General features: G+C 42.1%; 4 protein-coding genes across 7 annotated transcripts in view; 3 read left to right on the top strand and 1 right to left on the bottom strand.

Annotated features, from left to right (window-relative positions):
- Window positions 1-9232, top strand: part of si:dkey-12h9.6 (macoilin) — a 28859-nt gene extending 19627 nt beyond the window's left edge. The window contains exon 13 of the transcript XR_004613214.1: window positions 9222-9232. The gene's annotated coding sequence lies outside the window, so the exon portion shown is untranslated. The remainder of the gene's footprint in view (window positions 1-9221) is intronic.
- capn3b (calpain 3b) lies at window positions 558-12237 on the top strand. Of its 3 annotated transcripts, XM_034579253.1 has the most exons (23): window positions 558-1084; window positions 4111-4180; window positions 4439-4557; window positions 4703-4836; window positions 5331-5499; window positions 5911-5994; window positions 6084-6175; window positions 6316-6393; window positions 6687-6847; window positions 6947-7116; window positions 7200-7211; window positions 7677-7885; window positions 8049-8085; window positions 8339-8362; window positions 8591-8677; window positions 9585-9662; window positions 9757-9814; window positions 9898-9965; window positions 10239-10307; window positions 10394-10472; window positions 10628-10744; window positions 10979-11037; window positions 11180-12237. In XM_034579253.1, exons 1-23 carry the CDS (start codon window positions 767-769, stop codon window positions 11204-11206), a joined length of 2319 nt encoding a protein of 772 aa, XP_034435144.1. In that variant the 5' UTR covers window positions 558-766; the 3' UTR covers window positions 11207-12237. The 3 variants fall into 3 exon arrangements, with proteins under 3 accessions (XP_034435144.1, XP_034435145.1, XP_034435146.1); XM_034579254.1 differs by lacking the exon at window positions 8339-8362; XM_034579255.1 differs by lacking the exons at window positions 558-1084; window positions 4111-4180; window positions 4439-4557; ... (4 more) ...; window positions 6316-6393; window positions 6687-6847 and having other exon boundaries at window positions 7040-7116; window positions 7200-7248.
- On the top strand, window positions 2947-23415 carry churc1 (churchill domain containing 1). Its single transcript, XM_034579262.1, has 5 exons — window positions 2947-2964; window positions 21124-21201; window positions 22085-22220; window positions 22576-22646; window positions 23070-23415. The coding sequence occupies exons 2-5, from the start codon at window positions 21163-21165 to the stop codon at window positions 23160-23162; spliced, it is 339 nt and encodes a 112-aa protein (XP_034435153.1). The 5' UTR covers window positions 2947-2964; window positions 21124-21162; the 3' UTR covers window positions 23163-23415.
- Window positions 12273-20975, bottom strand: znf106b (zinc finger protein 106b). Of its 2 annotated transcripts, XM_034579251.1 has the most exons (23): window positions 20852-20975; window positions 20773-20782; window positions 20444-20583; window positions 20302-20363; window positions 19758-19961; window positions 17997-19202; window positions 17227-17557; window positions 17066-17126; window positions 16631-16785; window positions 16448-16508; window positions 16012-16359; window positions 15615-15822; window positions 15466-15512; window positions 15250-15383; window positions 14918-15055; window positions 14609-14725; window positions 14200-14391; window positions 13718-13780; window positions 13498-13617; window positions 13144-13215; window positions 12976-13047; window positions 12655-12801; window positions 12273-12570 (listed from the first exon to the last, which is right to left on the bottom strand). In XM_034579251.1, the coding sequence occupies exons 3-23, from the start codon at window positions 20579-20581 to the stop codon at window positions 12514-12516; spliced, it is 3933 nt and encodes a 1310-aa protein (XP_034435142.1). In that variant the 5' UTR covers window positions 20582-20583; window positions 20773-20782; window positions 20852-20975; the 3' UTR covers window positions 12273-12513. The 2 variants fall into 2 exon arrangements, with proteins under 2 accessions (XP_034435142.1, XP_034435143.1); XM_034579252.1 differs by lacking the exon at window positions 19758-19961.
- Window positions 23416-24176: the final 761 nt, after the last annotated feature.

Genomic DNA, 24176 nt, shown 5'->3' with positions numbered 1-24176 from the left:
GTAATTCTGAGGTGGAGAATACTAAATCTTTTATATATTTTTGTGTTTTTTACAATAAACAATAAAGACATTTAGTCTTAAAGGGATAGTACATGGAAACTGAATATGTACAAAATGTATATAATCATAGAATCTAAGCTTCTCTTCATAAATGCTCAAATAAACATTCATATTACTGACAAAATTAACTCTGTGTTCTCAATAATACACATTTTGCAGGTGCATTAAAATATCCCTGTTAAACTGATATAATAAGTCAGATTTGTAGCTAATTAGAAGCACAAAAGTTTTATTTTCTCTGGCTTTTAATGTAATTCCATAATGACTACACCACCCACTTCTTTCACAGTCTTCCTTTGTCAGGATTTATCACGCTACAAATGTCACGCCAGGTAATAACCAGTACGTTCTGCACTATTAAATTTGTGGAATAGATTTCAGACGGGAGAACTGCACGACACTGTGATCTGAAAATATTGAGACCGGGTCAGGGTCTCTCTCTCTCCTCCTCCCCTCCTTTAAAGAGGCCTATATTTAGATGCAGGGAGAGAACACTGACTGTGTGAGTGTTGCTGTGAGAAGCTGTTAGTTGGTGACTGTCCATGAGCAGTGACTGGACTTTTTAAAAAAGGAACCAAAAGTGTTCACCGGAGAGTCAAGGAGGACACAGGAAGTTTCTTTGGGCTGTTTTGCAAGTCGATTTCTGCAAATAGGGAAGTTCTCCACTTTAAGATCTGAACCAGGCTGAGGTGGACGCTGAGATAAGATGGAGGACAAGACACATGAAGGGAAAGTTCCTCTGGTGGAAGACACACAGGTGAAGGTGCTTCATGAAACTGAGGCATCACACGGGCCTGATGACAAAGCCGATTACCCTCCTGTTGGGGCAAACTCCATCTACTCTGCCATCCTGAGCAGAAATGAGGCCGTGAAGGATGCCAAGCGTCTCAAGACATTCTTGGAGCTGCGGGACAAATACCTGAAGAAGAAGGTGTTGTTTGAGGACCCCCTGTTCCCTGCAAACGACTCCTCGCTCTTCTACAGTCGCAAACCTTCCATGAAGATAGAGTGGAAACGTCCCTCGGTGAGTTCCAGTCTGTCGTCATCGTGTCCTTTAGGCACCAAGTCACACTCAAGGCAAAAGTGGCTCATCCACGTTTACAAAAAAGCTCTCCTCTAAGTTCCATGTGTATGTCACCGCTTCCTGTGCAGCACATGGGTGGGATGACACGCTGATATGGCTGAGTGGTTGTGACTGGATTACTCGCGGGTGCATAGCTCTGGGTTATCACCTTCTACAATCACCGACAGCTGACAGGAGGACACTCGCTTTCAATGCTGGGAAGCTTATTGGCAACTCAGTGTTGACTTCAGGGTTTTGATACTGATTTACAAGGACTTGGGTTTGGTTTGACATGAAATGGTTCTGATCTGCAGCTCTGAAAGTTGTCAGCAGACATTTAGCTTTGTTTGGCACGAAGAGACAAACTTTGCATCCCTTGACTCACAGTGCCTGGCAACACACTGACGTAGTGTAAACAGCAATACACGGAAATGCAAACACAAACACATGACACTACACTTACAATGCCACAATGTAAAACAACTCTGTTACAGCCAAAGTTAGATATAAGTATAAGTATATCAAAAGTTGGTGATATATCTACACTGGTGTGTGTAAGCTATGTTATCATGTATATGCTTGGATTAATATTATTGATGCATAAACATGTAACCTGTGAGTAGCAATGCCACTTATTTTCAATCACACTTTAAGCAAAAGGTCTATTTAAATTACTATATATATAGATGGTATATGCAGTTGTAACAATGAATTAGTTCATAATTAAAGGATTAATTTGTTATTTTACTGGTTTCACTGGACTGATCATATTTCTCTGATACATTTGAACTAATGCCAGCAAAAACCTATGTTAGTTCAGCTTATCCTGGTTTAGCACAAATCTTTAGAACAAGAGGATGCAGCCTTTCCACAGATTAACACAATATGATGTGTTGATTAATGAGGCTATGAGCTGCTGGTGGGCAGATTCAGTTACCTCAGTAGTGACCAAGGCTAGCTGTTTCACACTGTTTCCTGTCTTAATGCTAAGCTAAGCTAACTGGCTCATAGCTTAATATGTAGAGTATGATCAGTTCCAAAATGTCAAAGCAGTCCTATAGGTCGCATTAAATGGAAATACTCAAGTAAACTATTGTGCAGTAATTGAGTAAATGTACTTAGTTACTTTCAATTTAAGCATAAACATGATAATCAATCACTCTCTGTTTATGATGCTGTTATGAAGATTAAGTATTGATGCTTATAGAATGACTTTTCATTCCCACATTATTTATTGACCCTTTTTTACAATTACATGAAAATAAAATAGGTAAAATGTTTGTTGTTATTTATAAATTAATTTTATCGGCCACCATTAAACACACGTGACAAATTGAACACAGACATTTTATTAGTTTCAGCTTTGTTGAAATCCAGTGGAGCACAAAGTGAAAGTGTGGTGGCCACTTAATGGCCGATGACAAATGCAGCTTGAGACATTCAGATGAGACCAGTGATACATGAATCCCATCAGGGGGTCAGCGGTGGTGCCCACTCTAAATACGGAACATGAGGCTGCATTTTAACGGCCTTAGTTATGGTCACTCATGTGATTAAGGGACTCGAGTCCCTGCTGTGAACCCTCTAAATAAACTCTGTATGAGACCTGATCACTCATATCTTTATTCTCACCATCCTGTTTTCTGACGCCTGAAAACTGCAGCTTCAGGATATTAAGAGTTTTCCTGCAACATTAGATTTTTCTTTGACAATCGCATATTTCGTTGGATGGATTTCAAAAGGTTTTAAAGGACAGTGGTATAAATCTTTTTGTCCTGTAGCCACTCTTCACACGTTTGGCCTTGATCTACTGTTTGTTTCTCCTCTGCCTGTTTAATTTAAAGGATTTCAGAAGAGAAAGGCAGACAAATAGAAACATGTCATAAACATAAGCACAATCTGTGTAACAGAAATATACTTTTTCATTTTTATTCCTTTAATTATCTTGTGAACCCCTTCGGATTATGTGGACCATAGACTGTCAATAAAGATGGACGACACTTTGAAACCATCTTTGAGAAAAAAATGATTTGACATGTGCTTTGATTCTTTACTTTGGTCCATGTCCCATCCACTAACATGGAGGGAGCAGAGTTTATGACCTATACACTAGTGGAGATTGAGATGCTTTGGCTTCACTTTGGGGGAGTGGTCATTCCATCCATCTTAACATACAAGTTTATGAATCAAATCCACAAGTTGTAAATCACTTATATAAAAGCTCTTGTAATCTTCCAACATGAACTCCCTCTCATAAACAAACGTCTCCATGATGACAGTCCGATAACACGCCAGCGGGTTGAGCTCCATGGTTCCCACTGAAGCTGTCACCGGTGCCTTCACGACAGATATGTTGTTACGAGTCGAGGGCTTCGCCGCAGCGTTGTCACTTGTTCAGACGACCAAAGAGTCGTGACCGGTCGACCTTTAACAGCTGCCTCCTCATAGATATGCAGCGAAAGCAGAGGGCGATACGTGGTCCCAGGTCCAACACAGTCAGGAAACATTCTCCAACTCGTCTCCGGTTTCAGGGTCAAGTCCTCGCGTTGTAAATCATGTCGAGTGCAGAGTTGTATATGCAGGTTTTAAATTGTTGTGACGTTGACATTTTGTGACTCTATTGTCAGAGATGGGTTTGTTTTTGTTTTTTTACATTTGACTTAAAAGGCATCGTTTTAAAATATCAAACAAATGTACCTAGTTTTAACTAAAATCTCAAATCTACCTACTCTAAACTTTAATTTAGCAGTCTAATTATTATTATCCAATGAAGGGAGGAGGGCAAATAATTAAACAGAACTTCATACTGGTTATTTTTCAACCATGGACTTGATCATGGTGTTTGAAAATTTTGTTAAAGCAAAATATTTTTCTGTGGGGCTGCATTTTTTCCCCCAGCTATTAAATCTATCATTTCATACCGAAAAGAAAAAGATTTGATATTTCACAACATGCTCGGAAATAAAACTTTTTTTTTTTAATGACAGGAAATTTGTGACAAGCCTGAGTTCATCGTGGACGGAGCCAACAGGACGGACATCTGTCAGGGAGAATTGGGTAATGTTTCAACAGTTCCTGCTTTCAGATAAATGGTTTTTAGACATCAAACACATTATTAGGAACTAGAGGTAGAAAGGATAAGAACACATCTGGAAATGTAGTAATTTTTAATATAAAAAAAGATTTCTTACTCTCTCTCCTTTCCCAGATTTTCCATTTGCCTCCATGGCAACCCTTTATTGCTTACACCTACAGAAGAACAGTTTTTAATAATGAAGAACATTATCTTGTGTTTTCATGAATCTGCTGTGACAGGTGACTGCTGGCTGCTCGCTGCCATCGCCTGCCTGACGCTGAACGAGAAGCTGCTGTACAGAGTGATCCCTCCGGACCAGAGCTTCACTGACAACTACGCCGGCATCTTCCACTTCCAGGTTTTTACATGAACAGATTTTATTTGATTAGGTTAGTAAGTAAGTAAACGTTGAGGGGATACAAACAAGAAAAGCCCAAATTTATGTGAACTTTTAAGTTGAATTTATTTACATTTCACTCCTGTTCTGTTTGTCCTGTTTTCAGTTCTGGCGTTATGGCGAATGGATCGACGTGGTCGTGGACGACCGCATCCCCACCTGCAACAACCAGCTGGTGTTCACCAAATCTTTCAGAAAGAACGAGTTCTGGAGCGCGCTGTTGGAAAAGGCCTATGCAAAGTAAGCAGGGTCTATTAATGTCTCCCCCCCCCCCCCCTCTTGCAAAGTGGTGGCGTGCAGCAAGACACATCTTTACCTCCCATGTGTTGATGTTCAGTTTGGGTCAGATTTCCCCCCCATCCCCCCATCCACTGCAAAAGGTTTGACTCTGGTTCCTAACTTTTACTTCTCTCTAACTAAATTCATCATTTACATGTTACCATGACAACGGTATGTTAGAATTATCATCATTTCACTTGAATTTAAAGTCTTAATTTGAGATAATCTGACAAACAAGATGATTTACACTTGAAACCAATGACCTCTGACCTCATTACCCCTCTTGAGTTTAAAGTGAAACTTGTTTTATATGAGGTTTATATCTTTCACACACACACACACCCACACACACACACTGTACCTATGTTTCTCATATTGGCTGCAGACACCATAACAAATTCAAGCCTTCTCTCTCTCTCTCTCTCTCTCTCTCTCTCTCTCTCTCCCTCTCTCAGGTTGCACAGCTCTTACGAGGCACTAAAGGGGGGGAACACATTGGAAGCCATGGAGGATTTCACAGGTGGCCTTACCGAGTTCTTTGAGTTGTCCGCGGCGTCTAAAGATCTGTACAACATCATGAAGAAGGCGCTGGAGCGAGGCTCGCTGATGGGCTGCTCCATAGATGTGAGTGGTGGAGGAGAGGGTCAACGAAAAAAACACAGAAAAGACACAAAACAAGAAAGAAACACAACAATTGACATGATAAAGTGAGGGGGTGGCATGGTGGTGCAGTGGTTTGCACTGTTCCCTTAATGCAAGAAGGTTCTTGGTTTAAATCCCAACATAAAATCTGATATCAATTTCAACATCAGCTGTGAACAAGAGGATGTAAAGATCAACAGGACAATTTTATTTCCCCATGTTAATCAGACTGTTTCAACAATTTTTCTCACAATAAGAGAAGATAGAGTATGATTTCTGTCATTTCATCCCCCTTTAACGTTTTGACGATCGGTAACAGAATAGATTCAAAGATAGATTAAAATGATGTTGTGAAAAGATAATTCAGTCTGTAACATATGTTGTGTCCCTCAGGTCGTCTCAGCCAGTGAAATGGAGACTCGGACTGATCACGGGCTGGTCAAAGGCCACGCCTACTCCATCATCGGCCTGGAGGAGGTAGAGATAAACCTTCACTTTCTGTAAATGCAGATGTGGTATTTTTATGTCGTGTATTTTCCAGTAACGCTGATGAGGTGTCGTTCTAGTGTGATGAAGTAGCAAAGGACACCAAAATACGCCTGATTCGCCTGCGCAACCCCTGGGGCTGGGTGCTGTGGAAGGGACCGTGGAGTGCAGAGTGAGAGTCTAATAAAAGGCTTCTAATATTATGTTATAAAATGTTTGCTAGACCAGATCTTTTACTATACATAACTTCATTAGTGCGAGTTTTATTTCTTACTAACATGGTTTAATTAATGTGGTAATATTTTTCCATAGTTCCAAAGAGTGGTCGACCATTTCCATCGCGGACAAGGAGAACCTAAAGAAACAGACTGTGGAAGCGAGTGAGTTCTGGTGAGTGAAACCACTGTGACATTAATTTTATGTAATTGTGGCCTCAGCACTTTATTGAACCATGGAATTCATGTCGCCATCACCAACAAGTGGAAGGTTCTATTTATTTAACACAGTTCACAGGGATCCATCTAAAATCAACCACCATCTGCTGTACTTTTTAATTCTAACATACCGTTGTCATGGTAACATGTAAAAAGATGGAAAACCCCCTCAGGAAGAACAGTGAAGGACGGATCCCTCTTCTAGAAAGTTTTTCTGTCACAAGCTTCCTCCCTCACGTTCCCATCCAGGATGTCTTTCGATGATTTCAAGAGGAACTTCACGAAGCTGGAGATGTGTAACCTGACGCCCGACGCGCTGCAGGGGGACGAAAGAAACACCTGGACTGTGTCGGTCAATGAGGGCCGCTGGGTGAGAGGCAGCTCTGCTGGCGGCTGCAGGAACTTCCCAGGTGGGCCTCAGCCTTTAAAGCCTTTAAAAGCCCATATCAAACTCTTTGAGTGTCATCTTGCTCGTGTTTTCTCTTTTATTTACTCTCTGTGTTTTCCAGACACATTTTGGACAAACCCTCAGTATCGGCTGCAGCTTTATGAGGAGGACGACGACCCAGAGGATGGAACGGTGGCCTGCACTCTGGTCGTGGCTCTGATGCAGAAAGGTCGACGGATGCAGCGCCATCAAGGGGCCAAATTCCTCACCATCGGGTTTTCCATCTACGAGGTAGTGATCTCAAACACCTCAGCTTTCAATGCCAATGTGCATTCACTGGAGTTAAACTCTGAACTTCCTCTGTGTCTCTGTAGGTGCCAAAGGAGGTATGCGCATCACGGAGAAGGACGTTATTGTGATGAAGTCAGTGGTTTCTCTGTATTGACCCGTATCGCCAGAAACTTGTGTGTGTTCACTTTAGGAGTATATGTAGTAATATCATTGGTCAAACTTTACTAAAACCTCCAGGTAATTCTTACAACTCAAGCCTACAATTTATTCTCATTTTTAATCGATCTTTAAATTGTTTAGCCTACAAAGTGTTAGAAAATAGTAGAATTGTTTTGTTTTGTTGGACTAACAACTCAAAGTCAAAGATATTTACTTAATAACGATAGAAACAAAAGACATGCAAAACATTATCATATTTGAGAAACCAGAACTAGCAAATTTGGGGCATTTTTGCTTAAATGACAGTGAAACCAATTTCCTTTTACTTTATTACAAAAACATGCAGATTTCTTCTCTCACCATTTCCACACTTTCACTGCTTTTCTCTTTCCCATCCCCAGATGTGTGGACAGAATCAGCATCTGCAGAAGGACTTCTTCCTGTACACAGCCTCCAAGGCCAAATGCAAGACCTACATCAACCTGCGAGAGGTAACGGAGCGTTTCCGCCTGCCGCCAGGAGAGTACGCCATCCTCCCCACGACCTTTGAAGCCCATCAAGAGGGCGAGTTCCTCCTCAGGGTCTTCTCCGAGAAGCAGAGCACGTCCGAGTAAGGATCGCTGAGGGGGGGCCGCTGCACATGTTTGGTGCTGCAGCTGATGTTTTTTTTGGGGGGTTGTTGACAGTAAAACTGCAAAATATATCAAAGCCTTTGAATGAAGGTCATTATCGGAGCATAGTCAGAATCCTAACGTGTCTGTTTCCCCTCACAGGGAGGCGGAGAACACCATCGAGTCCGGAAAAATCCAGGTTTGCAACATGATTAAAGAAGGAGTGAGGTTGAAATGTTCACGCCGTCTGAATTTGACGCATCGTAATCCTGTTTGCGTTTCCTTCATATTCCATCAACTCTATTTAAATCTCTTGTCTTGTCTCAGTGCACACTGTATGTTTACTCATTGTTTTCCCCACATGAGTCACTAACACACCTCAGTATTCAAGTGTTTTCCTCCATTTCCTCTCATCTCATCTTTCTGTCCTTCCTTGTCTTATCGGCCATCAGCAAGACAAGAGAAAGAGGGAAAAGGTAACGCGTGCATGTCTGTGGATTTTCTTTTAAAATCTGCTTCTCACCGCTGCTTCTCTCCATCACACGTCAGCTTTGTGCAACGTTATCAGTTAGAGTTTGTCCCATCATTGAATATACAGATTACAACTAGTGGAATAACTATAAAGTAACTTGGTCTTTTCTGTCCTGTTTGTCCTTTATAACCCTTCACTCCTCTTGCCAACGGGGCCGTGACCCACACGCCAGCCTATTGTATTTGTGTCGGACAGAGCGCGAGCCAACAAAGAGATTGAGCATGACGGCATTCGAGGGGAAAAGAAGAAGAAACCAAAGGTAATCTCCTTGTTGTGGGAACAGAGTGTGAATAGATAGTTTTTTTTATATTTAAAACAAAAACAGTGCAGCCACACTACAAATAGCTCAGTGTGACCTTTGCCCTGTCGTAGGTTCCTGACTGATGGCTCTGTAATGCAATCTCGACCAGGTCATATAACCTCACTGGGAATAAAATAATCGCGTTTGAAGCCAAATTATCTCAAGTGGCTCAGCTGCACCTGTTTTCCCACGAGGCCACAGTCTGTATACTGCCCTCTTCTGGTACTGTGTGGAAATGCAGCCAATGGTATTCAATTAAAACCACAGATTGTAAATAAAGTGATGGAACAAAATGAGGCCATGAAACATTTCTTAAACCAAATGGTCCAAAGATCCTTTCAGAACACAAAGAATTGTTGGAGATGACTGACACCGCTGAGATCAAATTGATTATGATTTGTACAATATGAATTTATGAACAAGCAGGTGGAATAAACCAGTATTTTTGACCAAAGTCGACAACATCCTGCTCATTTGCTTTCAAAAGTCCTCCTCTATGCAGATGATACAATTTCTTACAACTCTAACCTACAAGGCCAGAACGCAGTTTGAGCTGAAGCCATTTTCTGGCTTTTTTCTAAGTTTTAATAGGTGAATGTGTTTTGATGCTCGAATGTAGAATTTAGTTAGTTGCATCACATAAATTAGACAGGGGCCAAATGCTTGCTAAAAGCTGATGATGTCCAAACAAACAATAATCCTTATAAAAGGCATAAAAATTCAGTTTTAAAATCTATGTTGACTTAACACAACTTTTTTTTTATTAAAAAAATAGGCGACTAACTGGTTCAGATTTCACAAACTCGTAAATAGAGTTATTAGCACCAGAAAGAAATGATAAATTCATCTCTGATCTGTTCTTCAGCGAAAGCTTTTAGAACCTGAGGAGGAGACTGAAGAGGAAAAACAGTTCAGGGCCATTTACCAACAGATTTCTGGTGAGGTGAGTACCAGCGAGACTGAGGACAACACAGTGTGAACACGATGAGTTTTATTTGAGCGGAGATTGAATCGCATTCCTCCCTTTCCTCCGTCAGGACATGCAGATCTGTGCCAACGAACTCCAGACCATCATGAAGAACGTTCTCTCCAAACGTGAGTGAGCTGAGAAGATCAGGACGATCCTCACAGTTTGTGCCATGTTGCAATCCCTCATACCGAGTTCTCCTTTTCCACAGATGGTGAAATCAAGACCAAAGAAGGTTTCAGCCTCGAGACGTGTCGGAGTATGATCGCCTTGATGGATGTATCCTGTCAGCTGGTTCAAGTGTGTGTGTGTATGGGTAACAGCAGAGAAGCCTTGTGCTGCCTGAAGACGGCTTCAACAGGTTGTTGGTTTGAATCCCTCTTGTAATCTCTAGTTGCCCAGTGGAGCTGCTGACATTTATCAAATAACTGAGGTTAGACCACCAATTCTCCCCTAAAAACTAAATCACAGCACAGAAATCCAACATACACTTTCTAAAAGGGGTCAACGAGCGATGCCACATCTTCGTTTTTTCATAACTGAACGTCTCAGACCGATGGGACCGGAAAACTGAACCTGCAGGAGTTCAAGCACTTGTGGAAAAAGATCAAGAAGTGGCAGGTAGAGTGTTTTCAGCCGCCTGTATCTTTAATTCTACAAAAACCCTCCAGGTCTTCTTCTGATCGTCGGTGTCTGTGTGTTCGCAGATGATCTTCAAGCGTTATGATAAAGACAAAACTTGCTCCATCAGTAGTTTTGAGATGAGGAACACTGTGAATGACGCAGGTGAGAAACACAACACAACAGAATCGACCACTTAAAGAATCTTTCTGTGTTTACTTTAGATTTTCATTCATGTTTTTTCCAGAACCACTGATTAATTATGAGGAAACTTTATTTGTATTATTCAATCTTGAATTTCTGTTTCTTTCTATGTGAAGGGTTTCACCTCAACAAACAGCTTTATGACATCATAGCGATGCGTTACGCCGATGAACACCTCAACATCGACTTTGACAGTTACATCTGCTGCTTTGTGAGGCTAGAGGGAATGTTCAGTAAGTATTAATATCATTTTACTACGAGATTCATATTCTGGTAATTTTCTTGTACACAAGAGCTTTTCTTGCTAAACCAGTGTTGAAAAACTAAAAATATTTGACACTATATTTGACAGTTGGTCGTGCAATCACCTTTGCACGACCAACTGCAGCTCAGCTCAACCACATGAGTTCAATGTGTATTTATAAAAATACAGTGATGAAGACTTGTTGATCTCTTGTCTCTTGCAGGAGCTTTTAATGCCTTTGACAAAGACGGAGATGGAATAATTAAACTCAACGTCCTGGAGGTGTGGCTCATTTTCAGCATTTCGCTCTAAAGCAGGAAATCCTGATGTATTGTTAGTTTTAGTCCATGTTTATATTTAACTGCGTACGACATAATTTAAATTTGTAATGAAACCCTTTATTCTTGTTCTCCTCTCTTTGCAGTGGCTCCAGCTCACCATGTATTCTTAAATCACCCTCTCGGCCCCGGATGTTGCTGCAGACACAAACTTTGACTTAATTCTCTTTTCCTTAAGCCTAATTGGACTAAGTGTATTTTTGCACAGTTACAACAAAGTCTTGATGTCTTATCCACAAATCTTCAGAGTTACTCAATGTATTTTGTTTTTAAATATACAGGAGGCGAGGACTGTGAATGCTATTTGTGTTTTTATTGCTGTACACTTACAGTATGGATTTTATTACAAGTGAAATACATACCATAACATGAATACAGCCTCGTTCAAGTCAAACTATAAATCGATCAACTCATAACAACTGTCACTTCTTTCTTCCATCACTGAGAAAGAGGATGTGTTGTATAAAGTCACTTGGAGGACAAGAGGGTTTCCTCCAAAGGAATTCTCTCAGAAATGTGTAAATGTAAATGTTTCCACATTTAGTGCAAAATGTTTTAATAACCAAACCTCAAGTCACCACACCAGGATTTAATTAATTATGATTATTGATCCAAGTTCTCACAAGAGTCTGAGGAAGAATTGAAGGAAACAGTCAGGGTTAGAAAACAAAGAGATGAAATGTTAATGATGAAAAACCTGAAATAACTTTAAATGTTAAGTACAGGTTGTTGAATATCAGCCTTTTAGATTTTAAAATCTGGAGTAAATAAGAGAGAAAGCCCCGACACTTCCAAAAAAAAATCGAAAGAATAGATCAGGACGAGGGAATTATCAAGTGAGCCGACGGATGAGGGCTGAGATTTCATCTGTGCAAATTTTTATCCATGTTCAGCTTTCATGCTTTCTCCTCTACCTCAAATACTCAAGACAAACAAAAACCCACAACCTCCACTTTAGAGCCACTCGTCAATGTAAAGCAAAACAAGACGGCTTTAACTTCAATTTACAAGATGAGCTGCTTCACAAACATACTGAGGTGTTTATATCAGTGCTGCATAGTTGCTTTGCATATGCCAGTTCTGAAGAGGCGTATTAAGTGCTGTACATTCTATGGTGTCTAAACCCGCAGGTCATGTATTCACAGTGACAACAAAATAAAAACATGTTGATCCCAAAAAAAGGGTAATGAATTATTTGGCTCAACAAATAAAGTTTACTTGCTGTTAAATCAAAGACCGAATGAGTTCAGTTTGACCCTGAACATCTCGGTCTCTTCATGCAACAGCTTCAGGGGATCAAGTGGAGCTCAGACCTTTAGTGGCTGAGTCGCTGAAAAAATGAAAAGAAACAACAAAAGAAATCCTGAAACAACATGAGATCTGTATTAATGGATGACACTCCACTTCACCTTGGCTCCGGTCAAGGTTGTGTCTTACTGTCGTTTTCCACATGGTTCCGCATGTGATCAGGCAGCTTCTGCAAGAAGCACAAGCAGTTTTCACGACTCCGTGTTCAAATATGGTTTGAACAACATTTAGAACAAAGCAACGAGCTCAGTACCTGTCGAACTGCCTGTTGCGTGGAGAAGAACTTCTCACAGCCTCTCCAGCGACATTTGACCATCTGCAGACTGGGTTTGCTGTGATCGCCAACAAGATGCTGCACAAGGTGCTCCGCCATGCCGAAAATAAGAGAGCAGTTCTGCCACTGGACAAGAGACACGAGTAGAAAGAGACACAAATCCCATAAATCATTAAATGTCCTCAAAAAGTATGATGATTTTTCTTCTAGAAGGACAAAATCTATTAAATAATCTTGCCCCTTGACTAAAATCATCAACTTTTTTCGTTGAAATTCGCAAAAACGAAGCTGGATCTTTACCCAGCAGCGGTAGTTGTTCAGCAAGTTGAGCTTCACAGCTTGAACGCTGCCATCGTAACAGCCTGTGTAAATCTGAGTGGGAACAAAACCACGTAAATACAACAAAATCAAGCCACACTGTGAAAATGAGCATTGTTTGTAAAAAATGAATCCCTCTTCTGCACTTACCACACTCTTATGAATGGTCATGCACATCACCATGTCACTGTGAACCCCGTACACCTGCAGGCAGTCATGGGACTAGGAGAAAGAAAACACACACTAATATAGTTCATATATAAAACGTAAAATACTAATTGCTTCAGAAAGTCAAATTGAAGATAAAGAATCGATCTTAATTCAAGAAAAAAAACTAAATTAACTATAAAAACTAATTATAGTTAGATTGTTTCAGGTATTCCTCATTGGATACTAAAGCATTAGGGACTGAATGAAAGTTCGTCTTCTTCTCAAAACTCGAAGAAATTAAAATACACAAATCATTCACATCAGTAATTAATGGGTTTCCTGAGTCGTGAATACCTGAAGCTCATAAACTCGGACCAGCTGATCCAGACAGGCCGTCACCATCACCTTCCCCAAGATGACGATTGACGTGACGGCGTGACCGTGACCCTTGTAGATACGAAGCAACTCCCCCGTCTACAAGAGAACAAAGATTATATTGAAAGCACAAGAGTATGATATAAAGAATGAATCAGGACAGGCACAGGGATTCTCGTGCATCAAATAACCCACTTACATGGATGTTGTGGGCGTGAACGGACGTGTCACTGGAGCCGCTGAAGACCAGGTCGTTCACCACCTGAAAACAACAACGTGAGTCTAACTCATTTCTCCTGAAGTAATCAGGTCTTTGTCAATCTACTGATCACATGATCATCAACAAGAAATAGAGTAAACACTTTTTAAATATGTAAAATACAGCAGTTTGTTCATGCTTAAAAAAGAAAAAAAGAATATATAAACATCACATGCAGGTTTAACTTTAAAGTTTGAGAATCTGCTGCAAATGTTCAAATATGAATTTTGACGGTGACATTACAAAAAAAGATCAGAAGTTTTCTTCTTAACTACGGAATCTCATGAATATGTGGAATAAAATGACATCACTTAACATGTAATTGAAATTTAAGACACATTTCCAAGAAAGATTTCAAATTTTTCTTATGTGGACAAAAGTGATTTAAGTTGCATGATTAAATGTCAGTTTCATCCCCTCACCTTCATACAGAGAACCGTCTTGGTGTGACCATCCAGCGAGCGCAGCAGCAGGCCGCTCTTGGCGTCCCGTATGCTGACGGTGCTGTCGTAGGAGCCGACCAGCAGCACCCGGCGGGCGCCCTCCTGCGACGTGCCCATACAGCTCACCCCTCGAGGGCCGTGGCATTCAAACACATCGAGCTGCTTCAGGGTCTAATGAGAGATGAAGTTGAAGAAAACATGAGAGGAAATAACTTTCATTGGGTTTCAATCAGGACATTTGTCTTGAGGTTCATAGTTTAAGCACTTTGTGTAGAATCTGTATTATATATGTACTGTAGGAGCTTCAGTTTAAACCAATCAAATATTTTTAGGTTGATCACTCAAATACTCCAATTTCTCCCATGTCAAATCAACCCAAGTCACTCACCTTTAAATCGTAGCTAACGACTGATCCATTGGCGAGTCCAGCGTACAAAATGTTCCAGGCTATGTGCAAACACAACACTCTGTCTGCTAAACAGGTTCTCTGCAGACACTTCTTTGACTAAAGGTGATGGGGGGGGGGATAATCAGAAAAGACAAGGATGTACAGTTTTAAGTACGATGGTTAAAAACCCATAAATAATTCAGCAATTTAAAAATAAAGCAGTAACTCCTTAGAGAGACTACAGCTCAGGTAACATCAACCACTGGAATGAGTCACAGTGTAATAAAGACTGGGTCAGATGTTCTGCACCTTTACGCTGTAGCAGCGGATGGTCTGGTCACTTGATCCGGTGTAGAGACGAGCCGCCCGGCAGCTGGGGAGCGATGACACCAGCAGACAGTTGACTTTGTTTGTGTGACCCTCAAACACGGCTTTACTCTCCCTGGTCTGGATTCACAGAGAAGCGGGGCGGACGTTTCATGAGGAGACTTGATACCAGCCGATTTCAAGGTGTATGAGAACTTAAATGTTTTTACAGGACACATGGAAATACATTTGATTTGACAGTATTAGGACTCAGCTGCTTTGTGTTGGACAGTTTAAAGAGGCATGTGTCAGTGTGACATGCCTCGACAACGCACCGTCAGACTGTAGGCTCGTGCTGTGTTGTCCCCTGAACATGTGTACAACAGGCCCTCGTGGACTTGCATGCCGTGCACGGGGCCGGCGTGACTCAGAAACTCTCCCAGGGACGGCTCCTCGTCCTCAACAGACTCTGAAACATGAAGGATTTTATTGATTTAACACCTTTTAATCTTCACTTGGTGCATTTATTAAAAAGGAGGGATACTAGTCACCTGCAGGAGATTGGGCAGCTTTCACTGGCAAAGAAATCGGAATTTTTCTGAAGGGTCAAGAGAAAATGGTTGATCACATTTCACGTAACTGAAACTGCAGATCCCTATAATGTCCATAGCTCCGACATCAGCCTGATATTGAATCTCACCTGTCAACCTCCTTTTGCTGAAACGTCTGTGTGCTGGCACAACTCAACTCCACACTTGAAACCTGCTGCTCTGGATGAGCTGAAACATCCAAGACAGCCTCGGGTAAGTCCTCGTCCGATTCATCAATGTTGATAACCACCGGGTCGGAGGGCTCCATCATTTTCACGGAGTCGTCGCTCTCGTTCCCATCATCATTGAATAGTGCTGCAGCGGATGCGTCTCGATCTATTTCAGGTAAAGGCTTATCTGCCGCTTCCCTGCCAAGATTTCCTCTCGTCTCTTCCTCAGAATCACTCAGAATCATCCACGCTGCTTCCTTTGGTAACTTTGTCGTCCTAACACAGTCCTTTGACGCCTCCCTCGACTCTTGCCCTTGCTGCAGACGTGTGTTCACTGACGTCGAGGCAGCAGCAGCAGCAGAGGTCGTGGGAGAAGCCGAGTGTGAGGGTCCGAGCAGCAGTGGGGGGAGAAGCTCAGAGGGCAATGAAGGCACAGGTTGGTTCAGAGGTACATGAGGTGCGTCGGTGCTGGAGGAGACAAACTGGCCGGCCTGTGCAGCTGTGGCTTCTTCCTTTACTGACGTGGGAGTTGGACGAGGATGGGAGATGGGAGACACTGAGGTCGTGGCAGACGGTTGCTGGCTGGAGGAAGCCAGGAAGGCACTAGAGGAAGAGAGGGGCGAGTGTCGTGGTTGCGGGGGAGCAGCGGCGCCTGCTGATGAGGTGGTGGTTATGTTAGACGCTCCTGAGAAGCCCTCTGAAAAGAATAAGAAACCATTTGTCGCTTGCTAAAACCATTTTGAGCACAATTTCTATGTTGGATTAATCAGTACCTTGCATCCCCTGCAGGATCTCAATGCGTTTGGCTCTCAGAGTGTTGACCTCAGCAGAAAACTAAAACAGGAAACAAAGCATTTAATGCAAATCTTTGAATGGACATCTAAAAAGGAAAAGATACAAAATGTATGATTTGACATGTTCTTCATTTGTAATATTTCCTTCACTAGAGCAGTTACCTGCTGTCTCAGTAACAGAATTCTCTGGACCTCTGTGTAGGCCGTCTGCAGCGCGTTTCGAGCCTGGATCAGAGAAATGTCCAAATCCTGCAGCGAGTGGCTCAGCTCGTCCTCCCTCAGGGACACGGCCAGCAGCTGGTCCATCTGACCCTGATCTAAAAGTGAACAACAGGATGGACGACGTTGGGAAATATTCACAAACATTACTGAGTTTCACATGATAAATGTCTGAAGTCCATCTTAATACATTTGTGCTTGTGCAGTCGTTTTCATTTTTGCAGTATTCTCATAGCCTTGCAACAACATGTGATGTGAATACAATTTAGATTCTTCTACTGTGAAGTGGAAATGACTGAAAACGCCATAAATCTTTAAATCTAGGTTATGATTACACGTTATAACGCACAGCTACAGTAGACAAAATGTCAGAATTACCTTTGTTTGAATTTGTTCTTTTCTTTTTTCCATTTGACTCCTTTTCAGAAATGTCATCATCCTGTAAAAAAAAACAGACAACTTAATTACAACAAGAATTTAAGAATTTAAGAAATAAGAATTTGGTGGGAAACTTTGTTCTGGAACAATATTCTACTCACCTTGGTGTGCTTCCTCTTGTTGGCACTACCCAAACCTCCATTCTCAAGATTCACGCTTGGCTCTGCTTGGCCGGGGGCTGCTGTTACTGTGTGACTGCTCGCACCCTGATCTGATGTGCCAGGCTCCTGCAGCAAAGACCCTGACTGTTCGTCCCTGTGGGAGTCGATCTCTGTCGTGTCCTGGGGCGGCGGCGGCAAAGTCAAGTGTGTTGGTGAAGGACTGACTGGGATCGACTCCCAGTGGAAGCCTTCGGACAGAGGCAGGTCAGTGTCCGGTGGTTGTGTTGAGCTTCTGTGTTCAGGTGGAGGGTTCGACAACTCAATTCTTAACCTGTAAACACACATAATGACACATATAAGTAAAACAGACTTGATTTGTATAGCACTTATCATAAAAACAATGTAACGCAACAAGCCTCTCAGAATCAGAGTCAAATAATCAAAATTAAATCAAATCAATAAAAACAACAGAGCAAGACAAACCTAACAGGAACTGAGGTAACACCATCGGAAATCTCAAATTTATAAAGCGGAAACACCAAAGGCAGGTAGAAAGAGATCAAATGATGAAGATTAAATACTAAAATACTAAAAGACACACACACACACACACACACACACACACACACACACACACACACACACACACACACACACACACACACACACACACACACACACACACACACACACACACACACACACACACACACACACACACACACACACACACACACAAAATAAAAGCTGTTTACACGTGTTTTGCTCACCTGGGCGTTCTTGTGATGCTGACCTGCCTCTCTCGTTTCCTCTTGTTGTACATCTCACTCCAGCTCAGCTTGTTCTTGGCCCCTGATGAGTTGAGCGATTTTCGTCCAGCCTCCTTCCCCGTCTGACTTCTTCTTGGTTCGTGGGCGATTCGAACCCTGTGGTTGCTTTGCTCAGAGGATTCGCCGTTGCCTGCGCATCCAGTCATTTCTTGTGTTACTTTGACAGTGGTCTGTTTTGGTGTGGCAGGAGTAACATTGGAAGGACGAACACCAGAAGGTGCTGCAGGTACAAAGATGTTGACCTGTGGATATTGCACAGATGTACTTGCAGCACCTGAAGGTTGCCCTTTTGCGGCTCCAGTCTGTTGGGTGGTGCTGCGATCAGCCACCCGGTCACTTGCCTCACTGTTCTGACTCCTGGCTTCACGATCTGCTCTGCATGGCTCCCTCACACCCAGCGTTCTTCTGACTTGCCTCAACATCGTACTGACGTCGGCATCCCTGAGCGGAGCTGCACCGGAGGATCTGTTCGCTGAAGCAGGACTAGAGGATCGATGTGAACTTTCTTGTCCTGGTTGAGAAGATCTAGTCCGCTCATTCTGGTTGTGATCAAACATGGTGGCTCCACTATACTGCCTGCTGTAATAGTCATCATAGTGGCTGTTGTCAGGCCATGTAACTTGCTCCGACATGTCAGTCCTGGCCCCGTCATAGGTGTTGTGTGGTCTGTTAACAGATCTCCATGTTTGTGAGTGCTCCACATTGACACGCTGGTTGTAGACAGAAAAGTTGTCACTGTACCTCATGTGGGAACTCGTGTATGAACTCGTGTGGGAACTCGTGTGGGAACCCGGCTGTGGGAACTGTTCTCTGACATGATCGTGATGCCAAGTTCTACCAGCAGGTTGTCCCGAAGAACCCGCCAGTCTTCCACTTTGATTCTGCGGAGTCGTTTCACTTCTGCGAAGAGGTCTTTGCACACTCGACACTTTGTTCTCCTTGTTTTGGACAACAACATTGCTTCTACCTTTCTGGAGGGTTCGCTGCATCTGTTGCTGTGTCCTTTGGTTCACTTGTTTGGGTCTTTGCATCTTCACCATGTTGGATGCCACAGCGCTTCTCTTGGTGGATCCCTGTACCTTCTCCACACGCTTCTGAGCCGCTATCTGCTTCTGTTTCTTTTTCTTCTTTCCCTTTTGTTTCTTCCTGTGATGGAGAGAGTCATAGTCATTGTTATGTGCCTCGCAGGAGCAGTGTGTTTGTTGTGTATTTTCTTTGCTCCTGTTTTTTTCCTCCTCCTCTCGTGGTTGAATCACCATGATTGGTCTCCACCTGTGACTGGTCATGCTGCTCATTACTCCCCTCTCCCCCAGACTGGCCTATCACAATTCTGTGTCCTCAATAAAAGACTGTGCTTGTGGAATTCCAGCTCCTGTATTCCCCGTGCTGCCTGTCTGCTGTGCTGCATTGTCTCAATTTGCTGCTTGTTTATAGGTATGAAGAGGAAGGTTGATGGCTTTGTGAGAACCCTGTACATTCTTCCATACAGCTAGTTTATTTTTATCTCGACACACCAGGTTATTGGTTGATGCCACCATTCCAAATCATTGAACATTTAATTTTCTCTTTGACACTGACTCCCTAAAATCTTTGTGATTGTCGTGATACTGTCTCCAGATACCCAGAGACCCATCCAAGGGCCAAAACACTCATTCAAATGAAACATACAATATCATAATGACATATAGGTGAAATTCTTACTCCTCTTTCTTCAGTGTCTTATTTCTCTCTCGGATCCGGGAGATGGCTTCCTGGCTCAGAGTCTTAACCAGAGGAAGAGGCTTTGTGTTTCTAGACATCAAGCCCTGCAACTTGGCTCTGTGTAGCGGAGTGGAGATGTGCTGGGTGTAGTCGTACAAACCCATCGCGTACACCTTACACGCCTGGCATTCGTGAAACACATCCCTGTTCATCGAAGGACATAAAATCAGAAAACATTTGTCAGATATAAGTAGATGTCAAAATCTCGGCTTTTAAGATTGTGGGGAAAGGTTTTGGATCAAAACAAATACTACAGCTGATATTACACCCGAGTTTTCAGAACAATACCACAGAATTTAACGGATCAAATTTTTGTTCACAAAGACCAAATTATGTTGTTTTCATCCAGTTTGTGTCCGAGGTGTTTGTGTGTCAGTGCGAGAGAAAGAGATCAGCTTTGACAGAGGCAACCATTCTACTAAATACTGTTATATATCATCAATTTAACGGATTAAGATGTTTTCATTTGACGGACTGGACTCACCTGCCCAGCGCTGACTCCAGCTCCCTGTGGTGCAGCATCCCGTGCATGTGCTCGTGTGCTTCCTGTGTCAGAGAGAATAAAGAGCAGGTGAGAAGGATCCATGTGCTGCTCCACATGTAAACATCTTGGTAAAGTCACTCACACGTCTTGAAAAGGACTTTCGACACAGGATACACTGGGTGAGCCTCTCGCTCTGCTGCTGCTGCTGTGGTTTCTTCTTGCCCTTTTTCTTCACGGGCTTTTTACCCACAGCCCCTTGAGGGGTTGGAACCACTGACATCTCTGTGGAGCAAGCAACAGACAGACACATGTAAACAAAGGAGCTTTAGCACAACAGCCTGCAGCACAGGGAGTAAACAGAGCAGCTGTAATGTATTCTACTGTTGTCTTTTACTTTATAAACAAGAAAACACAGTAAACATTGAGTCTAAAGTTTAAAAGAAACAGCAGCACAACGTTTCCACAACTCACCTGAACTCAATGAGAACTGGACTCAGATGTAGCAGTTAGCAGCTGAGCTAACCGAGGGGCATTCTGGGTGATTCTCTTGACAAATTGCACTTGAAAACTTCAAAGGTTCAAGTTGTGAACACGTGACGTTTGACCATCAGGTAAATTTCACATGACGACAGGACCCGCTGCCCATTCAGCCGCCATGTTTATTTTACGTCCACGGAGCGTTTGACGGCAGCGCCGGTTTTTTTCCCGCAGATCTACATAGCATATGACGTGAGGATTTAGCGGTGCGGATGTTTTGCAGATCTAATAACCAGCAGGGCGCGTCAGTGCGGAAGTAGAGGTTTACGCTTTCTCCGCTGCTGTTTTTCGTTTATTTACGTTGGAAATAAAGTGAAATTGAAGATGTGTAACGGCTGCGTGCACAAAGAATACCCGGACAGGGTGAGTTCTACTTTGGTAACTTAACCAACCTCCGGAGACTGTGATGCTGTAACGGCCATGATGCCTTGGATCAACTACACGAGCTAAATAGGTTTTAAGTTCAGGCGAACATTTGACTTGTGGTGTATTTCCTGCTCTCCTCTTCTACAGATCGTGTATTGATTTGTCCCTCTGTTAATCTAGATAGATAGATTAAGAGAGAGATGATAGATAGAAAGAGAAAGAGGATAGAGGGGGAGGAGAGATAGATAGAAAGAGAGAGAGGGTATGGATGGATAGAGCGATAGAGGGGATAGTTAGATAGATAGATGATTGATAGAGAGAGAGAGAGAGAGAGAGAGAGAGAGGGTACATGGATGGATGATAGAGAGACAGAGAGAGAGAGAGAGAGAGAGAGGGTACATGGATGGATAGATAGATAGATAGAGGAGAGATAGAGAGGATAGATGGATGGATGGATAGAGAGAGAGAGAGGATAGATAGATAGAGAGAGAGAGAGAGAGAGAGAGAGAGAGAGATAGATATCTATATAGATAGATCTATCTATCTATATCGATATCTAAATTACAGTTTAACTTTAGAATTTATAATTGTTTAATAATTGTACGTAAACATGAAAATAAATATTGTCTGCATTGTTTTATTCTGTAGAATAAACTTTTTCATATCAATACTGATTTGTCTGAGAAAGGGCTCATTTGAGCTCTAATAATTTCTATGGAAGTTGATCCACTTGTTGGCAGTTTATTAGGAACACCCAGCTCAAATGACACAGCCGTTCTGCAGCAAATCCAACTTTCATGATTGTGTGTTGAAACTGTTGAAACAGGCGTGTGTCTGTTACTTTTGCTTCAAACTAAAGTGCGTATGATTTCCTGCTCAGGGGAACACCTGTCTGGAGAATGGCTCCTACCTGATGAACTACCTGTGCTGTGCCAGCTGCCACCAGAGGGACTTTGTGCTGATCAGTAATAAAGCCACAGAGGATGAGGACGGAGAGGAGATCGTCACATATGACCGTTAGTCTCTTTTCTTTAAGGCCTGTTATGAATCAAATTGTCCTGTTGTGGACGCCATCCTATTTATATTTTGACTTTCTTGACTGACTGTGAGACATTCACGTCTAGAATTTGCTGATATGTAGATATTTCCATCTATCTGTGCCACTGGCTGCCAGACAAACTCAAAGCAGAGCAAATCCCTGCAGCCAGCTTCCAAAATCTTGTGGAAATTCATTAAAGAGAAGCAGAGGTTGTCACAGCAGCAGTTTTGAAAGGAGAAGTGCAACATAATAACTCACCAGTTTGATAATCATGTTTCCACCATCACAGCATCTTTCACATATGTTTGACTTGTGTTCATTTGTGCTTCCAGATGTTTGTAAAAACTGCGACCACGTCATCGCCCGACACGAATATACTTTCTCTGTCGTTGATGAATATCAGGTGAGTCATGTTGTCTGGTTTATTCACCATAACTCAGTAGTGTTAGATTCTTATTTTCAGACCTGACATTGAACCTAATACAACAGAATTCATGGCTAGTTGTTTTCAGTTGCTATGTTTACATGGATGCTAATATTCTGACATTATTTCGATTATGATGTTTACATTAGTTGCTCATAGAATATTCCATTCGTGTTCCTGTTGACATGTAACAATATACACATCTACATGAGACTAAGATCCGAATACTTCACATGTCTTGATTTGATAATTGCTTCTTAAGGTAATCAGATAAATCTGTTTCTATGGCAGTGTCTTATTCAGACTCTTAATCCTGCTAATATTATAATATTTGTGTCAATGTAAACGTGTCTAATGTCGAATCCTTTCCTCAGTATATAAAGTGTGTTTTGTGTTGTGCAGGAGTACACTATGCTGTGCATGCTGTGTGGAAAGGCAGAGGACTCCATCAGTGTGTTGCCAGATGACCCCCGACAGTCCGCTCCGCTCTTCTAGAACCAAACCTGCAGCTCGTCGCTCCCTTTTTAGATCCACTCACACCGACGTGGAATCGCTGCCGGCTCCTTGCTTCAGGGCTCCAAGTATTTTATCATGCCATTCAAAGTTTAATGCATGTTCGTTACATAATATTTAGAAACTGCTGTATTCTTATAGCGTTAGAACAGGAAATACAGCTTTTTATGACAAACAAATATTCTGTATGTTAAGTGATTATAAATTGTAAATAAACTTTTTATTCAGCCATCAAGACCCTTTGTATCTTACTTCTTCCTAACTCAAAATATCTGATGTCACAAAGTCAGAATGATGAAATAATGTAAAGTCAAAATTTGTTCGTTAACATTTCAGGATTTTTTTAAGCAAAAGTATAATCGTGTGCTTGTATTTATTTTGGCAAAGAGCTTGTCCCAAAGGATTCCGGCTCACAGTGTTTTGATTATGTTGAGCTACAGTGTTTGAGCCCAAATCTTTTAATTTCAAGCTCGTTCTCGACTGTGGAAACGACAACTGACAAAAACAATCTCACCTCAAGGTCAAGAATAAATGTTTGGTCTCTACTTTCAAATGAGAAGTCTCAAAAACATTTACTATGCATTTCCACATTTCATTGTGTGATACGACTGAGAGACTGGTTTGTGAGAGTATTTGTGCTGAGTTGCTGGTTGTTGTGTCGACATCTGGTCATTTGTCGTAGTTTCTCTTTCCTGTACAGCAGTCGAAGTACTTAACCAACCTGTATCTGCCATACTAGACATCTCAACTAGTATTCATTCAGTTACTCCAGTTTTCATTAGAGTCAAAGCTCCTAAGTGATTCAGGGTTTATCCCTCTTGAGCTTCAGTGTCCAGAAGAGCTCTTTATGCCATTTACTGCTGCTAAACTGCTGGTTAGTCATTGTCTCCCTTCACATTTTAAACCTCAGTGACCACAACCGGTGGAGGAGTCTTCATTTCACTCTGGTTTCATGGCGGTTGTCATCTGGGACCCTCCCCAACCCCTGCAGCCCCC

This window comes from Hippoglossus hippoglossus, chromosome 24, assembly GCF_009819705.1.
Source record: "Hippoglossus hippoglossus isolate fHipHip1 chromosome 24, fHipHip1.pri, whole genome shotgun sequence".
Lineage (NCBI taxonomy): Eukaryota > Metazoa > Chordata > Actinopteri > Pleuronectiformes > Pleuronectidae > Hippoglossus > Hippoglossus hippoglossus.
This window is presented reverse-complemented; position numbering and strand designations above follow the sequence as displayed.

What these genes read in the sequence shown, in the direction of transcription:
- capn3b (XM_034579253.1), top strand. Translation starts at nt 767, where the DNA reads ATGGAGGACAAGACACATGAAGGGAAAGTTCCTCTGGTGGAAGACACA. An exon ending in GTGGAAGCGAGTGAGTTCTG is followed by an intron (nt 6,394 to 6,686) that starts GTGAGTGAAACC and finishes GTTCCCATCCAG; the next exon opens with GATGTCTTTCGATGATTTCA. An exon ending in AAAAGAAGAAGAAACCAAAG is followed by an intron (nt 8,678 to 9,584) that starts GTAATCTCCTTG and finishes TCTGTTCTTCAG; the next exon opens with CGAAAGCTTTTAGAACCTGA.
- znf106b (XM_034579251.1), bottom strand. Translation starts at nt 20,581, where the DNA reads ATGTCAGTGGTTCCAACCCCTCAAGGGGCTGTGGGTAAAAAGCCCGTG. An exon ending in TGACCATTCATAAGAGTGTG is followed by an intron (nt 13,048 to 13,143) that starts GTAAGTGCAGAA and finishes GTTCCCACTCAG; the next exon opens with ATTTACACAGGCTGTTACGA. An exon ending in TGAACAACTACCGCTGCTGG is followed by an intron (nt 12,802 to 12,975) that starts GTAAAGATCCAG and finishes TCTCTTGTCCAG; the next exon opens with TGGCAGAACTGCTCTCTTAT.
- churc1 (XM_034579262.1), top strand. Translation starts at nt 21,163, where the DNA reads ATGTGTAACGGCTGCGTGCACAAAGAATACCCGGACAGG. An exon ending in GGAGATCGTCACATATGACC is followed by an intron (nt 22,221 to 22,575) that starts GTTAGTCTCTTT and finishes TTGTGCTTCCAG; the next exon opens with ATGTTTGTAAAAACTGCGAC. An exon ending in CTGTCGTTGATGAATATCAG is followed by an intron (nt 22,647 to 23,069) that starts GTGAGTCATGTT and finishes TGTGTTGTGCAG; the next exon opens with GAGTACACTATGCTGTGCAT.